Raw genomic sequence first — 23,519 nt, forward strand, 5'->3', positions numbered from 1 at the left:
GTCATGACATCAAAGTCTCTGAATACCTGCTGTGTAGGATAGTCTCTGGGTTTGCGGAGTATGGTTTTAATTACACCTTTTTGTGTTATAGACTATTTAAGTGAGAATCATATGTATCTCCCTATACTGTGATTCCATATCTTAGTATTGATTCAACTAAAGCAAAGTAAACTACTTTTATTTGCTTTCTGTCCAGTATTTTATTAATTTTATAGAATTTATAATTTATGAATTTCAATTTTTTGATGATGAACTTTATGTGATGATCCCATCTTAGGCACTCATCAACAATAACACCTAAATATCTAATAAAATTCATATTCTCAAAGACAGGACAGTTGCAGTCAGAACTAGCGGTTGCGATTTGTTTCCCTGAAGCAAATTGATCACATTGAGTATGTAGTTTCAATTCCAAAGGCATGAGTGGTTTACCAACAACATTTGCTGAGAAAGTTATATATTTAGTTTTACTAAGGTTCAAGCTAAGTGTATGCTGGTCTAGCCAGTTCTTCATTAGAAACATATCATTTTCCGCATTTTCAAAAACTTTTTCCCAGTTGACATCTGAAAAAATGACTGCAGTGTCATCAGTGAAAGAATAAATTCGACCATTTTTCAATTTAATATGCAACATTTCATTGACGTAGAGCAGGAAAAGAATGGGTGACAAAACTGTACCCTGAGGGAAACCAAACTCACTCAATTCTCTTTCATTTGACTGATTTTTGAGTGTTAAAATCTGGGATCGCTCACTAAAATAACTTCTAAATAAATCCAATGGCAGCCCTCTTATCTCATATTTTTCTAATTTAATCAGAAGACTATGATGTGGCACCGTATCAAACGCCTTTGCCAAGTCCAGAAACACTGCTATCACTTTTTTACCACCATCAAGTTTTTTTGTGATGGAATTTGTGAATTGTATCAGTGCATCCTCTGTACTTTTTTTTGCCTGGAATCCGAACTGGAATTCATTCAGAACATTATTTACATTCAAATAGTCTACCAAGCAAATTCTTATTAATTTTTCTAAAATTTTCGAAAGATTACTTAGCAAGCTTATTGGTCTGTAATTACTAGCTACGTCTGGATCACCCTGTTTGAAAATAGGTTCAATTTTAGCGGTTTTGAATCGTTTTGGGAAAGTTCCTGTGCAAAAACACATATTAAAAATGAAAGACATTGGTTCAGAAATAAGGTGTGCTATATTTCGAAGTTATACTACTGATGTTATCTACTCCAGGGCTAGAGTTGCTCTTCAACTGTTTTATTACTCTTCCCACATCACAAGGGTTAACAGGTTTTAGAAAAAAAGAGTGAATAAACTTTTTATGATTTTCGTTTATCTCATAATGTTTCATACTACTGGAATTATTTTGTGTTATCAGTTGGGCATTCGTTTTACCTACTGTTGCGAAGTAGCTATTTAGGCAAGCAGAATCAATTTTAATTTCACCATTATTATCCTTTCCAACATCAATTGCTTGATTAATGAGTTTCCAGAGTTTCTTTTTATCAACACCACATTCAGATATTTTAGTCTTGTAGTAGTTGGTTTTAGCTGTTTCTATGGCCATGTTCAATGTATTTCTGTACCGGTATCCTTTATATTCTTCCCTCAATCGTATACTGAATGGAACCTTCTGTTCATGCTCCAGCCGCTACCGCCGCCTACAGGCGATTTCATGTATCATTATTTGTGCTTGTGTGCTTTGCATTTATTAATAAAGTCAGTGTCAATCGATAGCTCGAGTCGTGTGTACAGTGTTATTATTTATTTAACCTCTCCATTATTAGAGTATTTAGTTTTACAGTCCACGGTGTGAGTGAATACGACTCGCATCTTAACTTATGTTTGATTAGTGTTCATCATCACGTTAAACATGGTTCTCCTTAACCGGATAATTACCGCGACATAAAGATGAGAGACATTTTGATGTGGACAAAGTGTAAGCGTGCGTGTGAGTGAGAAAGACGGAGCGGAGAGAGACATTTCGTTCATCGTTGAGTGCACTGTGCATGTCTAGACAGGTCTAGATATTATGCAGATTGCAGAACAGCCGTGCAGAAGAGACGTGGAGAGGAGCATCTAATAACAACAACAATTGCGTAAGATTGTTTTCATAGTTTTTTCATTACTGTAGCTATCAACTTGATATCTACATCGCTTCTACAAGAGTCAACTCAATATAAACAATGGATGAAGATGCGATTAAAAAAGCTCAACGAGCTAGAGGATTACAAAAGGCTAAAATAACTAGAATTCATAGCTACATAGAAAGCAACTTTGATGATACTAACAACATTGACTACGATATGCTCAAAGTTAAATTGGAGGATTTGAATACAGCATTTCAATGTTATGATGAAATTCAGTTGACGTTAGAAATGAATTATGAGAAAGAAGAAGTGGATAGATTTGAAATCGAGGATATTTATGCAACACTTCGTGCAAAAATGCGTAAACTATTGGATTTACAAAACAAGTCAAAAGTCACGGAAACGGTTATTCAAAATACTTCATCCAATGATTCTATAGTTCTTCCACAAATAAATATACCAACTTTTGAAGGCTTGTATTCAAACTGGCTATCATTTTATGAGATTTTCAAAGTACTGGTTCATGAAAACACAAAGTTATCAAACATTCAGCGTTTTCATTATTTATTATCTTCTGTCAGTGGTCCAGCTAAAGAATTGATTAAAAACTTATCACTTACACCACAAAATTATGAAGTTGTCCTGAAACTATTGGAATCAAGATATGCTAACTTACGGATGATTGCCTCCAATCATTCAAACCTGATTTTGAACATTCCTGCTGTTTCAAAGGAGTCGGCTACCGAGCTAGCTTCATTCATTGACAGAGTTTCGAGTAATTTGCATGCTTTGAGAACATTTCAAGATTTGAACTATGCTGAGTTCATTTTAATTCATTAATTCATTTTCTCTGCCATCGTTTAGACACAAATACAGCTAAAGCTTGGGAGATGAGTTTGAAGGCTGACCAGTTTCCTCCTATTAACGATTTTATTTCATTTCTGGAGAAGCGACGTCAGAATCTGGAGAATACATCCCATTCTCTCAATGACATTTGTAAGGAACGATCTGATAAATCACAAGCTCAAAAACATAGTGCATCTCAAAGGTCACAGTCACAGTCATATAATGTCAATACACAACATGCTGATAAAATATGTTTGTTTTGCAAAGAAAATCATGCACTTTATTTATGTAACAAGTTCAATCAAGTAAGTATTTCTGAAAGAGTAGCCTTTGTGAAATCAAATAAGCTATGTTTCAATTGTATGCGAACAGCAGAACATCATGCAAAGGAGTGCACTAGTTCCAATAGATGTAGAAGTTGTAATGGAAACCATCACACACTGCTTCATTTCAAAAGAGAAGAGTACAAAGAGAAGGAAATGGAGCAAGAGAGTGGAGGCTCATACTGTAGTGTGAAGCGGCTAAGAGCGTCCAAAGTATTGTTAGCTACAGCAATAATTTCAGTTGAGGATAAGTATGGAAGACAACACAAATGTAGAGCTCTTCTAGATGCTGGATCACAAGTAAATTTTGTATGTGAAGCTCTAGCCCAACAATTGGGAATTAAAAGAGAAGCTGCAAATTTGTGTATTTCTGGTATAAACAAGATTTCAACCTCAGCAAGGCAAAGTGTATCGATAAAAATATCATCAAATCACAGACCATTTACCAGAGATACTTTGTGTTTTGTACTGCCACACATCACTGGTGATCTCCCCTCGTCAAACATTGATGTTAGTAGCTGGGGACTCCCTAACAACATCGTCTATGCTGATGAGGAATTTCAAATTGCAAGTAAGCCACAGATTCTTTTGGGAGCTGAAATATATTATGAAGTTTTATTGCAAGGACGTTTTGATCGTGGTCCTGACTACCCTAAAGTGATTGAGAGCATATTAGGATGGTTCATCTCCGGAAAGATGCCAGAAGACTCCAATGAAAATCATGCAGACAATCATGTCAAAAGTTTCTTAGTGTCAAGTGCAACTGATGTGCAAAAGCAACTACAGAAATTTTGGGAGATGGAGCAATATGATGAGCCACAATGCAGATCAAAGGAAGATGAATATTGTGAGGAATTCTTCTCTAAGACTACCAAAAGAAATGATGATGGGCATTTTGTTGTAAGACTACCACGGCGTGCCAACCATAGGGCTTTGGGAGATTCATTAATGAATGCAGAGGATAGATTTCTCAAGATGGAGAAGAAACTGAGCAATAATGAAATTCTAAGAGAAAATTATGTGAAGTTCATGCATGAGTATGAAGACCTTGGACACATGAGAGTCATCCAATGTGAAGATCTCATTGGGAAGAAGCATCAAGAGAAAGCTTATTACCTACCTCACCATGTTGTTATCAAGGAAAGCAGTAGTACAACCAAGTATCGTGTCGTATTTGATGCTTCAGCAAAAGGGAGCAATGGGGTATCTCTAAATTCTATTTTGATGACTGGTCCAACTATTCAACAAGATATATCATCCATAATTCTTCGTTTTCGTACTCATCTATATGTAATGACTAGTGATATCACAAAGATGTACAGAATGATAAAAGTGCATCCAGATGACTACCATCTTCAAACAATTCTCTGGCGAGACAATCCTCATCAGAACATCAAGCACTACCAGTTGACAACATTGACTTATGGAACAGCACCAGCAGCCTTCCTTAGTACTCGCTGTTTAGCTGAATTGGCTGAGGAGAACAAGCAAGAATATCAACATGCAGCACATGTAATAAAAAATTATTTTTATGTGGATGACCTATTGACTGGTGGAGATGACCTTGATACAGTGAAAGCACTACAAAGGGAGGTAGCATATATCCATATATCCTATATAGTGCTGGATTCATGCTACACAAGTGGTGTGCTAATGACAAACAACTGCTAGAAAATGTTCCCAAGGAGAAAAGAGAACAGAACTTGTCAATCAAACTTGAAGAAGCTGAATCTATCAAAACTTTGGGTTTAATCTGGAATAATGAGAGGGATATTCTCAATTTTGATATCAACATCGATTTATCCAGAACAAATTACACAAAACGAATGGTCTTATCAACAATTGCATCAATTTATGATGTGCTTGGTAACCTGGGACCATTTATTGTCATGTGCAAAATTTTCATGCAAGATCTGTGGAAATATGACTTAAAATGGGATGACAAACTTCCTCCTAAATTAAATGAAGCATGGCATGATATTATTCAAGAAATTCCAAAATTGAGACTTATTACAGTACCAAGGTTTGTGAAGGCATCAGGCTCAATCATCAATGTACAAATTCATGGATTTTCAGACGCATCAGAGAAAGCATATGGAGCTTGTGTTTATTTGAGAACTGTTGATGTAAATGGATCAACTTGCATACGACTCCTATCTTCAAAGTCTAAAGTGGCTCCAGTCCAACAGATTTCTCTTCCCAGATTGGAGCTGTGTGGAGCACTCATTCTGAGCAAGTTAGTGAAGAAAATTTTATTAGCATTACGTTTTGATGTTGAATAAAATACTATTGTGGACAGACTCTACTGTAGTTTTGGCCTGGTTATCAGCAAACCCTTCAAAATGGAAAACATTCATAGCAAACCGTGTGTCAAAGATACAAGAGCTTACAAATCAATATACCTGGCAACATATTTCATCAAAGGAGAATCCTGCTGATGCAATTTCAAGAGGAAATTCAGCACAAACTTTACAAACTAACAATTTGTGGTGGGAGGGTCCGGTCTGGTTGAAACAGACTGAGGAGAATTGGCCTCTGCCAATCACAAACTCAAGCACAGTTATGGAAATGAGAGACCCTAAAGTGTTGGCTAGTGTTGGACGCATTGAAGAGGAGTTTTCAGCGAAATTTCAATCCTTGACAAAGACATTGCATATTATGGCTTATGTTTTAAGATTCATCAACAATAGCAGAAATTCAAAGGAAAAAAGAGTAGATGTATTAACGCCAGCAGAATTAGAAAGTGTCCTGATCAAATGTGTGAGACAAATGCAAGAAATCTACTTGAATGAAGAAATATTGAGTTTAAAGGGATCTGGAGTATTATCAAAGGGAAGTTCACTCAAGAGCTTGCTACCATTTGTTGACAAGTCAGACTGTCTCCGGGTGGGCGGAAGATTACAACAATCTGCATTGGATTACAACGCAAAACATCAGTCTCCCTATGGGTCAAGTCTCCCAACTTCCCCCTAAGTTCAAGTCACACACTTCTACATTTCCCACCCAAATGAAATTCACGTACAATTCCTGGATTTCCCGGTTTTCCCGCCGCGTGGACACCCTGTATTTGTAACCCAGCGTGACACGGTCTCAGAGCCATCCTCTCTCATTATGAATAAGTTATCTTTCTTTATTTTTCTTATTTTTTAAAAAATATTCATTTACTTTGCAATTATTATAAAAAATATTTTGTGATTGCAAATGTGTTGTCCATGGAACTCTCCTCCACACGCAGACGATTGGCCTTTGTGGGGGAATTTCGTGTACTATATGTATCTCGTTTGCTATTTTTGTAAAGTACCTATGTTGTAAAAAAGGAATAAAGATTATTTGAATTTGAGTTCAGTGGATTAAAAGAAAAAAAGTCATCTATTTCAATAGTATCTCTCTCATTGCCATAGAAGGGAATCATCAATATCTTCAAAATTGTTCATCACATAAAAAAAATAAAAATAAGAAATACATTTAAATAGATATTTATATTTTGATTGGAGAAAAAATAAAGAGAAAATTTATATAATTATATTAATGAAAGCGATATTTAGACCGTCATGATCCAACAATGACAATAATAGTAAAATTAACAATTATATTAATAAAAGAATAAATAAATAATTAACTTGCAAGCCGGTAAAAAAAAATAAAATTTATAAAAAATAAAAATCCTTACACAGAAGGAATGCTATAAGAAGGATATTCAGCCAAACAGAAATAAAATTTGTGCTACACTCACAAGGAAATCCATTAATAAACTAGTCAGCTCGAATCCAGAAACTTAATGAAAAAAATAAAACCATAACAGTCATAATTACAACAAGAAAAAAATAAAGCATTAAATGATTAACTCGTAAATTAAATCAAATAAATGATTAAAACTCCTTAAGACAGATAGAACACTACAATAATGATAATCAGCGTATTCCATAACGGTAATCAGAGTATTTATAGAAAGCACTTTGAAGTTCAGTACTATGAATTAGAAAGAGTTGAACAAGGTACAAACCTTTACTGTTGAACACATTTTCTTATGAAAACAATCAAATTAAATTTTAATAGTTAAACCGTTGGAATATATAATTAATAAATGTTTTCTATCAGGCTACTTCCCAAAAAGGTTCAAAATTGCAAAAGTGATAGCTCTTCACGAAGTTGGTGATCATACACAACCCGGAAATTATAGACCTATAAGTCTTCTAAGTAGTTTTTCAAAAATATTTGAAAAATTGATCAAAATTAGATTAGTTTGTTTCCTAGATAAAATAAAATTCATTCATTGTAATCAATATGGGTTTCAATCTGGTAAGTCAACCACTGATGTTGTTCTCCACTTAACTAACATCATAAATAACAATTTCAAATCCAAGCAGAAAAGACTATCAGTTTTTTAGACCTTGCAAAGGCGTTTGATTCCATACCACACAAAATACTATTGCAAAAATTACATAATTGTGGAGTTTGGGGCATAGCAAACGATCTGTTTGCGAGTTATCTAACGGATCGCTCTCAATATTTGACAAATGGTAAAACAAGTTTGAAAAATCTTTCTGTATTTGGTCTTCCTCAAGGCACAGTCCTTTCACCATTGCTCTTTTTGATTTATGTTGATGACCTTTTGAATCTGAAAATACCTAACTGCAGAGTAATTTCATTTGCTGATGACACGGCTCTTGTTTTTTATGGTGTGTCATGGGGGGATGTATATAACAATGCAAATGAGGGCTTGAGAATTGTAAAATCATGGTTTGATAGACATGTACTCACCATGAACCTGATGAAGACTAAATTTATGACGTTTTCTCCTACTGAAATAGGTCAACCAGTACAAACCTTGTCTTTACAAATGCATTCTCGCGCTTTGTTAAATCATGTGTATTGTGATTGCCCTTGTATTGAAAAGGTGAAATCCTTAAAATATTTGGGTATAATGATGGATGATCATATAAAATGGGATACTCATATTGAATATATGTGCAGACGGCTTGAATATCTAATTTATAAGTTTTATAAACTAAATAAAATAGCTGATATGGTAATAATGAAAAAGATTTATTATCCTTATGCGCAATCACTTTTCCAATATGGAATTAAGACATGGGGGGCTGCTTATGATATCCATATGAACAAATTATTCACATTACAGAAACAGCTTATCAGAGCTGCATTATACAGGCCAAGATTGTACCCTAGTAGACTTCTTTTTCAAGAATTCCAGGTGCTTACAGTGAGGCAAACATATGTTAAAAGAATCATATTATTCATTAATAAGAATAGTGATACATTCAACTTAAGGAATAATCCATATAATTTGCGTCCCTTCAATCCATTACAATTTGATATTGACTTTACCAGCTTAAGTGTATGTGGACGTCAGTTTGAATATCAGTGTTACTTGTTTATAAATAAAGTCCCAACTGATTTCATTATTAATAGAATTACAAAATCCATAATGAATCTTATACTGCATTGGATTAGGATAAATGTTTATTTTAAATTATCTATATCCATTATGTAGTGTTTCATTCTTATGTTATAAATTTAAAAAAATATTATTGTCATGGCTTCCTTGAATTGGTCTTTTTGAGTTTGTCACTTGCTTGTGATTTTGTTACTTTGTCTTATCGTTTGTAAGTATTGAGATGTGACCTGGTTTCCATAATTTTAGTTATTCTAGTGGTTTGAATAAGCTCTTTTTCTTTCTATTGACATGTTTGCTGTACCTAGTTGTTCGAACTGACTGCCGGCGCACAAGTTTTCTTTGCCGGTAGTGCCATTTTGTAAGTTAGAATATTTATTTTATCAATCTGTATTCTTTTATGGCAAATAAATGAATTTGAATTTTATAAATTCTCAAGTCTAATCATTACTAACCTAACCAAGTCTGACCAAAGCTTACTGAGCTTCACATTATCACATTATGATACATTGTTGGAGAGTTATAAGCCCTGAAAGAGCAAAACATTGGATAAAAACCTGTTATTTCAACAATTACACACCTTCAAGGGCGAATATCTCGGGAACTGTTGAGAATATCAAAAAATTCCACTGAACAAAAAGTGTAGAGAATTTATCAAGCTTCATTTTTGAATAGTTAGTTATGGCGGTTGAACGCATTGTTCTCAAGATATGAGCGTGGAAGCAAAACGCTGAAAAATGCAACTTTTAAACCACCCTCATCCCCTTAGCACATGAGTTAGGAATGGAGACTTTTGATATGTTCTCCTCCTAACTAGTCTCAAAAAAGCTGCAAAGTCAAAAATTTTGTTTAAAACATTCCCTCCAAATTCCTTTGTCAATTTGTCTATTGTTGCAAAAATGGAGATTTCACACTCAACACTGTCACGATGTAGAATATGGGGTAATTCAAGGAAGCACCCTAGGCCCATTATTATTCTTGATTTACGTAAATAACCTTGCAAGATTGAACTTAAATAGCAGGATCTATCTCTTTGCAGATGACGCTGCTGTTCTGGTTAGGGGGCCTGACTGGGAATCCGTACTGAATAGGGCAAAGAGAGACTTGGCGTCATTAAAAACATGGTTTGACCATAATTTATTGACACTCAATGTCAGTAAGACAAAGTTCATGCCGGTCTCCCTGAGAGATGCTAGCGACACCTCAGTTGAAGGGGTCAAACTGCATACATGTGGTAACATTAACAATACCTCTTGTAACTGTGAGTCAATTGCAAGGGTAGACTCTTATAAATATCTAGGTGTGATTATTGATAATAGATTCAACTGGTCTGCACATGTTGCTTATCAGAACAGCAGACTAAGAAAAATGATTTATGTTTTTAGGAAACTTAGAGAATATTTGAACAAGAACGAAATCCTAACAATTTATTACGCATTTGTTCAATCAATTATTGAAGGAGGGATCCTAGCTTATGGAGGAGGTTTCAGATCTATTTTGAATCCTCTATTCATTACACAAAAACTGATTCTAAAGGCTGCACTTGGGAGGCGTTGGGACTACTCGACTGAGGCGGTTTTCGCGGAGATGGAGGTGCTTGATGTCAGGCAATTATACATTAGAACTTTGGCAACATACATATTCAAAAACTATTCTGACATATTTAATACCACCACTCATAATTATACAACAAGGAGAGTAATTCATAACAATATCCAAATGCCAAGGGTAAATAAAACCATCTTCACTACTAATTCATACTACATAGCCCATGTTCTGTTAAAAAACTTACCTATAGCTGTAACAGACTTCATTAACTATAAGATATCTGCATTCAAAATAGCAATTAAAAGGTGGATTCGGGGTATCGGTAGAGGCGAGAGTTGTGAAAGATTGATTACTTCAGAGTTTAGATTCTAGGACTGGATTCAAATGAGCTAAAAAACTAATAAAATCATAAGTCTTTACACATTCTATCACCGGTCACTATTACAAATTTTAATCATTATTGATTACTGATTCTCTCTTTTTGAGGTGTGTGTGTGTGTGGTGTGTGTGTGTGTGTTGGCGTTTTCACGCCTTTGTGGGTGATCTGTTTCTTCGTCTGGTTTTTGGGTTTGGTGGGGGGAACGTCACTTATGGGGGGCGGGAAGGGGTTTCCTGGGTTTCTAGGGGGTGGCATAGGGATAGGGGGGAGGAATTTAGTTTCATTCTCAGGGGGGGGGGGTTTAGTGTCACTATTATTGAAATGTCAACAAGCATAACCGATCTGTGCAAGTACTGCGAAATATTTATATATGCCTATTTCTACCTTAGACTCATTCTCGCACACAGGCAGTAATGCCTCTGCGAGAGTAAATATTTCTTAATATATATTTGTATATCGCTGTCATTTCTGTGGTGCTAACATTGTCTTACTTTTATTGTAAAGTGTATCATTATTTTATGATGTAGGCTACCACTTTGATTGCTTGTAAGACTTGTGAAATAAATAACTTTTTGAATTTGATGTATATCGTAACTAGTGAGGGGAATTGAGTTTAGGGCTAGTTTTGAAGACGCCCGGTAATCTCTTGATGAGATCTCCTTGTTCAACGATCAGGCCGGCCACTGAGCTACTGCTCAACAGTGCCGCACATCCTTACCCCCTCCCTCTCGGCTACTGAGGGAGGCTCGTGAAGAGCTAGTAGGAGCTCAGTCTAGTGCGGGTGAGAGCTCCGAGATTCAGCACTCACAGCGGGTTCGAATACTTCGACGACTTTTGGCAGCAGCTTGCCTGTTTCGACCAGTGGCGACAAGTCGGGTTTTGGCTAAAACCTGACTAGGCCCCGGTACATCATCAATTGGACCAGGAACGGTAAGATTGATGATTTTGATTGATTTGAAACTTCTTTATTGTCAATACAATTTTATTGTCAGCTTTCAGTCAGCTTTCAGAAGCCGAAGCGAGTAGACGTGTTTTGTGAAATTCATGTAATTATTCTAAAAGTATACCATCAAACTGTTGTGTCAGTGAAAACGGCATTGCCGAATTGTGAGTGAGTGTGTGTGTGCGTGCGCGCGCGCGTTGGCAGCAACTATGACTGTAGCCGAGTTCGGATATTGCTGCTTCGGTGAGTGCTGAATCGGTAATTCTATTGTGAGAACTGAACTATCGTAACTATGAACGGTGACGATAATACGACTATTAATACTATAACTGAAGAAAATAAACCTGTCTCCTACAAGGTTCGAACTGATAAAATTCAATCAGAATGCGAAAAATTTTTATTTAAAGCTTGGAACGAAGCTAATACAAAATTCCAGCAATCAGAAAAAATAAGTTCTGAACTTAAAATTCAACTTGAACAGCTTCAAACTAGATTATCAGCGTTAGAGACTAAATCTAAGAATGAAGAAAAAAATACGGACAATTATCATACCGATGAAGAAGAATTATCTACTGAAACAGAATGGATTCGTCAAAAGCAAAGAAAGAGGAAGAGAGAACAATCTGACTCACCTCCAACACAATCATCCAATGAGCACAAAGTGAGTTCACGTAGAGAAACTGAACTGAAAGAGAATGCTGAACCAAAAAAAACTCCTAGTGTCAAACAAGTTAAGAGACCTCCTCCAATAATACTCTACAACATCCAAGACTATCAAGTAGTGTATAAGATTTTGAATGAAAAAATAAAAGACTCTTATAAGATCACACTATTGAATAATGGTAGCTTAAAACTCAACGTTGAATCTGAGGATAATTATAGACTAGCTACATCATTGCTGAATGACAAAAAAATGAATTGGTCTTCGTTTGAAAACAAGCAAACGAGACCCATTAGAGTAATAGTGAAGAAGTTGCACAGCACTTGCAATCCACAGGAAATAAAAGAGGAACTTCAGGAAAAAGGATTTAAAATTTTGGACGTGGTAAACATTCTTAAATGGAAAACAAAAGAACCACTCCCAATATTCATGTTAACTTTTGAAAACACAGAGAGCATAAATAGAATTTATGAAATATGTGTAATTATGGGTATGAAGGTTGAAGTAGTCCCCCTGAAAAAATCGAAATTTCTACCGCAATGTAAAAATTGTCAAACCTGGGGACACACTAAAAAATACTGTCAGAAGGAGCCTAGGTGCGTGAAATGCGCTGGTCCCCACATCACTATCAACTGTACTAAGAGTAAAGAAGTTAAGCCTAAATGCTACAATTGTGGGATGGAGCACCCTGCTAATTATAGAGGATGTGTTGTAGCACAAGAGTTGCAGGCACTTCGAAATAAGAAAAAAGCAATAAAATCTATTTCGTCAGTCAACAAAAGAAACGATCCTATTGTGCCACAGAGAGCTGTAATAAATGACAGTAGAGTTAAGGAGAACCAGAGTTATGCTGATAAGCTGAAAAATAAAGTACCTATCAACAGTAACGAAAAGTCAAGTTTATAACTTCAAGATTATAACTTGAGTAAAGATTTGGAACTGAGCATTACAACTCAACTTAAATTGATTCTTGAGAAACTAGTTGTGCAAGAAGGCCTCAATAAATCAATTTTAAGTAGGTTAGAAAAACTGGAAAATATTTCAGTTCCAGAAGTCATTCACAAGAAGCATGGAAAATAGATTCAAAATTATGACTTGGAATGCTAATGGATTACTACAGCACAAAATTGATCTATTAGCAATTCTAATTGAGCATAAAATAGATGCCTGTCTCATTTCCGAAACTCATTTCACCAAAGAATCCTACTTTAAAATTAGAGGGTACAAAACGTACCATGCCATACATCCCAACAACAGCGCTAGAGGCGGAAGTGCGGTTATTGTAAGAGAAGAGCTAAACCATCACGAGTTCAAGAAGATAGAGTTGCAGGAGTTCCAGTCGATTTCAATCAAAGTCAAACTTATCGGTAGATCATCTGGTACGATCACAATTGGAGCCGTCTACTGTCCACCACGATTTAATTTGAAGAAGATAGAATATATTGATTTCCTAAGCAACTTCACAGGGAAATTTATCATCGGAGGAGACTTCAATTCAAAGAATACACAATGGGGGTCCCGACTGACCACAACTAAAGGAAAGGAGCTATTACTGGCTATTAATGAATACCACTGCGATGTTCACTCAACAAGGAAACCAACTTACTGGCCAACAGACAAAACAAAAATTCCAGACCTGATAGATTTTTTCATCAAAAAAAATATTTCACTAAACTGTGTAGAAGTTGAAGAAAAATTTGTTCTCAACTCTGACCATTCGCCAATAGTTTTGACAATGCACAGTGCAGCTGTTAAAAAAGAAATGCCACCTAGACTCATCAACAGGTACACAGATTTAGAAACTTTTAAAAATATGATAGACTCTAAAATAGACTTGAACACATCTCTGCAAACTATAGATGAACTAGAAACTGAAGTCCAGGAGTTTGTAATCAATATCCAACAATGTGCCTGGGAAAATACACCACTACTTCAAAGCAGGATTTTCAAAGGTAATTGCTATCCTGTAGCGGTAAGAGAGTTGATAGAAAAAAGAAGAAGAACAAGAAGATCATGGCAATCAACAAGAAATCCAAGAATTAAAACATAACTTAATAGAATTACTAATGAACTGAGAAAGATGATACAGGATGTAAAACAACATGATATCAATAAATACTTAGAAGAGTTAACCAATGAGTCTACTACAAATTTTTCATTATGGAGATCAACCAGGAAACTGAAGAGACCTCTAGAACAAGTTACACCGATAAGGAAGAATCAAGATTGCTGGGCAAGGAGCAATAAAGAGAAAGCCGATTTGTTTGCTGATCATCTGGAAAAGGTTTTCTCACCTCATGAGGAAACAATTATAGATGAGAATCCTCATCATCTTGGAGCAGGAGTTATCACTCCAACATCGCCAAGGGAGGTAGAATATGAGATTAAAAATTTGAGCAGAAAGAAAACGCCAGGTTTCGACTTAATAACTGGAGAGATTCTACAGGAGCTCCCAAGAAAAGCAATTGTGAGGCTATGCCATCTCTTCAACGCTTCATTCCGATTGAAATATGTGCCAAGTTTCTGGAAGGTAGCCGATGTCATCATGATACCAAAACCTGGAAAGCCACCACATGATGTAACCTCGTATAGGCCAATTTCACTACTGCCAGTAATATCAAAATTATTTGAGAAACTTCTACTGAAAAGATTAAAGCCTTATCTGGACGATAATGGATTAATACCAACCCATCAATTCGGATTTCGAGATAAACATAGTACAATAGATCAGGTGCACAGAATAACAAATATTATTGAAAATACATTGGAGGAAAAGAAAGTTTGCTCTGCAATTTTCCTTGATGTAGCACAGGCTTTCGACAAAGTATGGCATTCAGGATTGTGCTACAAAATGAACCAGTTTTTACCAACAGAATACAGTCTGATACTGAAATCATATCTTCAAGACCGTTATTTCAGGATAAAACAAGATGATGCTTTTTCATCTCTCAGAGAAATCAGGGCTGGAGTTCCTCAAGGAAGTGTGCTGGGTCCCCTCTTGTACCTCCTATACACATCTGATATACCTCAACCCGAAAACGTAACAGTAGCAACATTTGCTGATGACACAGCAGTTTTATCAGTTGGTGAAACTGTTGAAGTTTCTACAGAGAAATTGCAGGTGGCAGTCAACAGAATCAATGTTTGGACAAAACACTGGCTTATAGAATTGAATGAAGCAAAATCAGTTCAAGTCAACTTTACAAACAGAAGAGTTCAATATATCCCCTTAACACTCAATGGGAATATTGTACCCTACTCCAACACTGCAAAGTATCTAGGCATGACGCTGGATGCCAAGCTTAGATGGAAGGAGCATGTGAAGAAGAAAAGAGAACAACTTGGCATAAAATTCAAGAAAATGTACTGGCTACTTGGGAGGACATCAAAGTTGTCAAATTATAACAAATTGCTTCTCTACAAGCAGATTCTCAAGCCGGTGTGGACCTACGGAATTCAACTCTGGGGCTGCACCCGACCATCCAATATCGACATCATCCAGCGCTTCCAGAACAAAGTACTCAGAAGCTGTGTAGACGCTCCTTGGTACATCAGAAACTCTGATCTCCACCGCGACCTGGGAGTGGCGACAGTCATCAGTGAAATCCAAAGATTTGCAGAAAAACATGAGAAAAGACTTCATCAACATGTGAACGTGGAAGCAATCCAGCTGCTCAACGTGCATGGAGTAAGAAGACTGCAACGCAGAAAGCCACACGAATTAGTTTAGTGCTAAAGTGTTCAATTGGAAGTGCAAAGGCAGAATAATGTATCCTTTTATGCTAAAAATAATCTCTATTTAATCCTTGACCAATATAGAAGGCTTAACCAATGGGTTAACTATTGTACTATATTTAGAATAAGCTTCCTTATCTTTATATAATAACAAGGTTGCAATTCAATTATACTACAATATTAAAATATTTGTTATTGTCGTCCTCCATTAACAGATGCTTACGGGTTTTTTCAAAAAAATATTCTTCACCTCGAGTAAGGCTCCTCGGTAAGAGGACCTCGAGTAAGGTTCCGGAACGCCTTTCTCGACCCCGAGACACAATCCTGGCCGCAGGAAATAGCCGGTGCCCGAGGTTAGGGACCCGGTGACCAACAGCGACGCTGAGTGTAAGGGACCTCCTACCTTGCTGTTTCCAACAGGAAAAGCAAGAGGACCTCGAGAAAGGCTTGGGAAGGCCTTTCTCGACCCCGAGACACGATCCTAGTCGCAGGAAATCGCCGGTGCCCGAGGTTAGGGACCCGGTGACCGACAGCGACGCCGAGTGTAAGGGACCTCCTACCTTGCTATTTCCAACAGGAAAAGCAAGAGGACCTCGAGAAAAGCTTGGGAAGGCCTTTCTCGACCCCGAGACACGATCCTGGCCGCAGGAAATAGCCGGTGCCCGAGGTTAGGGACCCGGTGACCAGTAGTGACGCCCGGTGCAAGAGCTCCCATACCTTGCTATTTCGACCTAGAATAGCAAGAGGACCTCGAGTAAGGCTTGGGAAGGCCTTTCTCGACCTCGAGACGCGATCCTGGCCACAGGAAACAGCCGGTGCCCGAGGTTAGGGACCCGGTGACCAGCTACGGCAACCAGTTCCGAGGCTCTTATACCCTGCTATTTCGGACCCAAATAGCAAGAGGACATCTAGTGGCAATCGGGAACGTTCCTCCCGTACCAGAGACCCCCCTCACGGCAGACACCAGATTGTTCCTATTCCTCTCACTCCACGCCCAACCCTGTTAGGCAGTGCGAAAGCACGGCCCCTCTTACCTAAAAGAGGGAAACATTTCTGCAAGGTATTCAAGACCCTGTTCCAACCCCCGACTTGAACGAGAGTGGTTGACGGACGCCCCACCAAGCCTCCCGTCCCTGCTGCGGCCCACCCCAGACGCCGACTGAGTCTAGCCGGCCCAGAGCGACACTGGGAATTCTGATAGAAGAAGGTGTGGGCAAAAATCTACTCAGAACACTAAAGCTGTTGGAAAGGTGAGGGGAAATTCGTAAAAGCGTGAGATTATACATCGAAATTAAGAGAATGTAATGCCTTATAAGCTCATAATCATCATGGATTTTTCCCGTCGATTTTTAAAAAGTTATAAGAGCAAAAACAGGAAATAATTGGTGGCAAATTTGTTTTTTTTTTCAGAAATGTCACACCTTCAAGAGCGGATATCTAGAAAACTAGAGGAGATTTTTAAAAAAGTTGTAGGATGAATATTGTAGGAAATTATGTAAGCTTTAATTTGTTATATGACAGTCAAGTCCTTATGATACATAGTTTTTTAGTTTTATGCGAGAAACCAAAAAATGATACCTTTGAACCATCCCCACCCCCTTAGCACAGGGGGTAGGGGTAGGGACTTTTGATATGTTTACCTCCTTACTACCCTTAACAGAATTGTGGGTTCAATAATTGTTTTCCAAACATTTTCCTCTATACCCTTTCTTGAGCATTCATTGCCTGGACTACATCAGCAATGTTTTTTTTTTTTTTTTTTTTTTTTTTTTTTTCAATTCAATTCAGTTTATTTCCAAAAACATAATACACGAATAAGAAATACAATATACAACATATTTTGGAATCCCCCTACTAGACTATCCATCTGTGTGTAGGGGGGGAGTTCCACTTTATACATAATAAGCTTAATCTGCTCATAGAAGTAAATAATAGAGAATACACTTATATTATGGATGTATTATTAATATTCTGATTATAAAATAGATAATATATGTGCTGATGTATATTTAAGAATGAGTATGTAGGAATAAGTATACTTAATACCTTGATTGATAAAAGAATAAATAAAGAAGAAATAACAATATTTTTTTGAAGACCGCAGTGGCAGGGATTCCAGAAATTCTCAGAAGAGAGAATGAAAAAAAAGCATAAACCAGAAAGGCAAAACAGTCAAATCGGTTATATCAATGATAAAATAAATACCAATCAATTGTCTGGAAACCTTGAAGTCGTGTTGGTCACCAAGCATAACGAGATTGGAGTAGTTCTTCTGAAGCTTCCCAACCAATCTGGTACAGCCACCTGTCCACCCTCTTCCTAAACACTACCAAACTAAATGCCTCTGCTTCCCTAATCACCCCTGGCACATTTCTGTACAAGACATGGGCCAGGTATGAAGGATTTGTCAATTCAGAGCCGTGAGTCAGCTGAGGTATCTCAAAGCTGTAATTGGATCTGTGGCGAGTTGAGTAGCTATGGTTAACTGTTTCTCCCAGAAGTTCAGTTTTGTATTTTTTTATGTGGATCAACAAGGATTTAATAAAAAGTTGTCTAACATTCAGTACGGGAAATTCGATAAACAATTGTCTTGTTGGGTATCTAAAGTCTCTCTTTAAAATTGTTTTTATAATTGATCTTTGGGTGACTGCGAGAGGCTCAATGACTGAGGAGGAAGCCCCTCCCCAAGCTAGAATTCCATATAGTATTATAGATTGGACATAGGCAAAGTAAACTACTTTGCACTGATCCACACTCAGAACATTACTAAGCTCTGAAAATGCGTGAAGCAGCTTTCTGAGCCTATTCTTAGCACACTGGACATGTTGTACCCAACTCATCTTGGAATCCAAGACAACGCCCAGGTATTTGTAATGATCAACGCGCTCAATCATACTACAATTACATCCAGCAGACCTGGGATTATTACAAGAATGCATCGTTAGTATTAGAGAGCCTGGATCAGCTTGATTTCTTGTAACTATTGGCATAAACTTCGTTTTTTCCACATTTACTGTAAGGCTATTGTGATCAAACCAGTTCTTTATTTTTGACAAATCAATTGAAGCACTCATGTAGGCCTCCTCCCAAGTGCTCCCAGTAGACACTAGTGCTGTGTCATCAGCAAACAGATACAACTCACCTTCAACTACTAATTTTGACAGATTGTTGATATAGATTAGAAATAGCAGTGGCCCAAGGGTGCTTCCCTGGACTACCCCATACTCAACATTCTCTTTATCACTATTTTCACCATTTATGCAAACCGATTGCTGTCGATTGTGAAAGTAACTCTTAAACCATCGGAGAGAGATATTTTTTATCCCCAATGATTCAAGTTTTTTTATTAAAATTCTCCTGTCAACTGTATCAAAGGCTTTTGCCAAGTCCAAAAAGGTTATCAGTACTTTTCTTCTTGATTTAATACTACTTGAGATAGCCCTAGACATATTGAAAAGAGTATCAGATGTATTTTTGGACTTTTGAAAACCATACTGTGAGTTGGAGATGAGATTGTACTCGTTTAAATACTTAGTCAGTTGTATTTTTATACACTTTTCGATTATTTTAGATAATGTTGCCAACAAAGAAATAGGTCTGTAATTGGAGAATATGCCTTTGGGGCCTGATTTATAAATAGGTATTACTCTGGCTGTTTTGAGAGCGCAAGGAAAGTGTCCAACCAGAATGCTTAAATTGACTATATGTAGGATAGGATGTATTAATATGTCAATATTGTTTTTAATCACTCTAGTAGGGATTCCATCACAACCTGGAGCTGATCGCCCTTTCAAACTCTTCACTACCTCCTCCAATTCCTGCCTTGAGACCGGTTGCAGTTGAAATTCAGAGTCCGCAGCATGTTCATCATCTCTCACTACTGGTGCATCCTGGGTTATTATAGAATTTGCTAGGTTTGTCCCAACTTTGGCAAAATATTGATTAAATTGGTTGGCAATTTCTTTAGTTTTTTGAGAGTCGATGACTTCACCAGGGCGGGAGAATGCACTAACGGGGAATGATTTACTATTATCTATACGACCTGAGATTTCGTTTATAACCGACCAAAATTTTCTAGGGTTACCAGTCGCTTCTTCAACTTTGTTTTTGTAATAGTTATACTTGGCTCGCTTGATTGCTGAATGTAGCATATTTCTATATTGAGTAAACTCATTTCTAAGGAGATAGTTAAATGGTTGTCTATTGAGTTTTTTTCTGAGTTTATCACGATGTCGAATAGAATTTACTAGTCCAGCAGTTATCCATGGTTTGAGTTGAGTATTTCTAGATGAAACTTTTACTTCATGTGATTTTTCGGCAATTATGTTTTGTACCGATTCAATGAAAATATCTGTTGCATTGTCAACGTTGTTTTGTTCAATGACTCTATTCCAATTGTGACTAGAAAGTGTGTTCCTCACCTTTTTCCAGTCCGTTTTAATAATGACTCTATCTGTATTAGGCGGCTTATGAGTTTTTGTCGATAATATATTCAAGCAAATAGCATAGTGATCGGTAACCGAGGACTGCAGAATAACAGAAGATGCATTGAAGAAACGCGGAAGCTTGACAAAAAAGTGGTCAATACAGGTTCCGCTGGCCGGCCGTGTAACCTTGTCAATACAGGGCACAAATCCTGCGTCACTCAAAATATCGATATAATGCTCCTCAACAGAGCCAGGGGCAACATTCAACGTATCGCAATTGAAATCACCTGCCAGAATTCGGACGACACCTGGCGATTGTTCATGATAAACCGGCCAAGACGTGGTCGTCCTGGAGGTTTAATATCCATCCAATAGTGGAACTGTTTCATCGAACTTTTTAATGAGTCCCTCAATCGCTGAACTGATCTAGTGAAATTTGTCGACCGAAAATTCTACAAACTTCCGATTTGGCATAACATTCCATTTCCTCGTACTTATAATACGTTTTGAAAAATCACAATGCGTTACTCATTTGTGCAACGCTCCATGTCAACTAACCGCAAACAAAACTAATGACAATACAGGCAGAAAAGTGCTACCAATCTGAAATACCAACAATGGCGTAAAACGCAAATGTGTTTTTTGGGACACCCTTATTCGTTATCTGTATCTTTGCACTATAATTCAAACATTTTTGTATAATTGAATAGGAAATAGATGAATTGAAATTGAATTTAATCGAATCTATTCTGATTTACCTTGGAGAATCCCAGCTGGAGAAAGGAGCGGCCAGCAAGCTGGAGCTGGAGCGTTGATTACTTCCACATTCCAAAGAAGTTATTCCAGTTACAATAACCTGAAAATTGTAGAATTGAAGTGGTTTGTGGATAATTCATGAACAAAATACAGGGAATAAGCTTCCCTGATGATGAAAAAGCTTCTAGATAAGCCGGTCCAATAGTCTTTTATCAAATTGAAGTAACTGGTTCACATAAAAAATGAATTGTAAAGCAAGTTCTAAATACGTAATTTTACAATTTAAAATCAAATCTAAACTATATAGTTTGACAATTGAAAAATGAATCAAACATATGATTCATAGGAGCTCCAAAACAAAAATATATGATTCAAATTCAAATCAAGTTTTATCATTTACATCAGTTTAGAAAAAATACACCACACCAACAAACCATCTCATCAGATATAACTAACATGATTAAAAAGAGATTTTTTTTAGATGTGCAATATAAATAATAAAACCGAATCAATAATTTCATCTTGAAAAAAATATAATAGTTTATACATAATCCAAATCTATAATCCTGGGATGATAATGAAAATGTACCTAAACCTGTATCACAACCGAATGCAAACAAAAATATTATTCACAAAAGAGCTTTCGCAGAACCCTTGTCCGTGAATAGGAGTCGAAATAATAACAACCATGTTATAATAAATGACGCACTATACAGTAGATATATATATAATAAAATAAAAGTAGCCCTATACAGAAAAGAGATAAATGACGCACACTCACACAGTCATCATGATTTGACATATCAAAGCATTTCCTTCTTCATATAACTTAACATGAATAAACACAAAAGAAAATAATGAAAAACAAGAAAGGAGGATTTCAGTTTATACTTTGTTATTGAGAAAGATACGACTTTTCTATCGTGAACTATGTAAGTAGAAGCTTATATAGCATCAAAGCAGTGCTGTCTTGGCTTTGAGTTTAGTAAAATATGACGTGAGTCTCACTATAGTACTTGAGTTCATCTGTAAATATAGTTTCGAGTCAGCTAGATACTGTAGATGTTATAATGTCGGTGATATAAATCTGCGAATTCGTGATAGATCAGTCAATTCACAGTAATAGTAAGTCAAACCACAAAATAATGTATGGTTACTCCAAAATCAATTATATATTAGTAGGTCTCTCTTGGGGTTCTTTATTATTATCACTTCTTCTTTGCCTATGTGTATCCTCCTGCTAAAGGAAACATATTATCATTATCATATGGAAAATGGAGACATGTGTGTAATATCCAATTATTTACTTGCATATATTGTTTGAGATGCGGCTGTGTAAGCTTTGCATTATTCATAATTTTACCTATTAGAATTCAAATCAATTCAATTTATTTTTTCCTTCTGAATAAAATCTAAAGCAGTTAGATAGAATCAGTATATACAATAAGTGTATGTCTTTTTCTATGATAAAACTATACTAAACAATAAAGTTCTTGAGCTATCACAATTTCATTCTTGCAATCAGATAGGAAAGAGTTTACAGGCAACAAAGGTCTGTGCGTAAGTTCGAGTTATTATAACAAAAAGCGTTATATCTATACAATTATAAAAAGAGATCACAATTTTTTATAAGAGATCTAAAATACATTTAAATAATTTTTTATGAATGAATCTGTAATTATTATGTATTAATAAAGTATTAAAAAAAGTGGAAAACTAAATTATATAATTTTAAATTTATAAATAATTAATGATGAAAATGGATTGATAAAAACATAGCGAGGAAGGCTACAATTTAAATAACAAATACAAATCAGGGAAGCAGGACAGACAAGCATGACAGAGCAGAAAAAAAAAAACAAAAAAAAAATTCTCTCTGAAGGCGCCCAAATTGAATTAGACACATGTACCCCCAGTAACGATGAGTGAGACGGCATTATCCTTACTGATATCAAACAGCCAGTTCTTCAAGTGCTACTTAAACGCAGAGGTAGAAACTACATCCAATAATCTATTCTGGTTGAAACGGAGAAGGAAATTTTGGAATAAAATATGAGAAATATAGAAGCAATTTGTTTTTGAAAAGGATTTTGTTTGTTGTATTGTTTACACCTACTGCTGATGCATATCTTGTATTATGTGAATGTTCTGTAGAAGTAAATATTGAATGGGAAATTTTATAGATGTAAATCAACAGATCTTGTATGAAAAGTTTTCTCAGTGTCAAACTCTGGACTCACTAGTCCAAGTTACAAAAGTAATGCAGAGGAATATCGTGTATTCTTTTTTAAACCTGCCTTAAGAATTGATTTCTGAACAGTCTCTAATCTACTTATCTGCACCTGGTAGGCAGTATCCCAGGCCAGTATAGCATATGATAACAATGAC

The 23,519-nt window shown here is 36.3% G+C and overlaps 1 protein-coding gene across 5 annotated transcripts in view; it reads right to left on the reverse strand.

The window, feature by feature from the left end:
- The window catches only part of LOC111064485 (ubiquitin carboxyl-terminal hydrolase 32), a 236,805-nt gene that overhangs the window by 161,068 nt on the left and 52,218 nt on the right, over positions 1–23,519 (reverse strand). For all 5 annotated transcript variants that reach the window (XM_039443337.1, XM_039443336.1, XM_039443335.1 and 2 more), the window contains one exon: positions 21,134–21,231. In XM_039443337.1, the coding sequence (XP_039299271.1) occupies positions 21,134–21,231 (98 nt within the window). The remainder of the gene's footprint in view (positions 1–21,133; positions 21,232–23,519) is intronic.

This window comes from Nilaparvata lugens, chromosome X (assembly GCF_014356525.2).
Source record: "Nilaparvata lugens isolate BPH chromosome X, ASM1435652v1, whole genome shotgun sequence".
Lineage (NCBI taxonomy): Eukaryota > Metazoa > Arthropoda > Insecta > Hemiptera > Delphacidae > Nilaparvata > Nilaparvata lugens.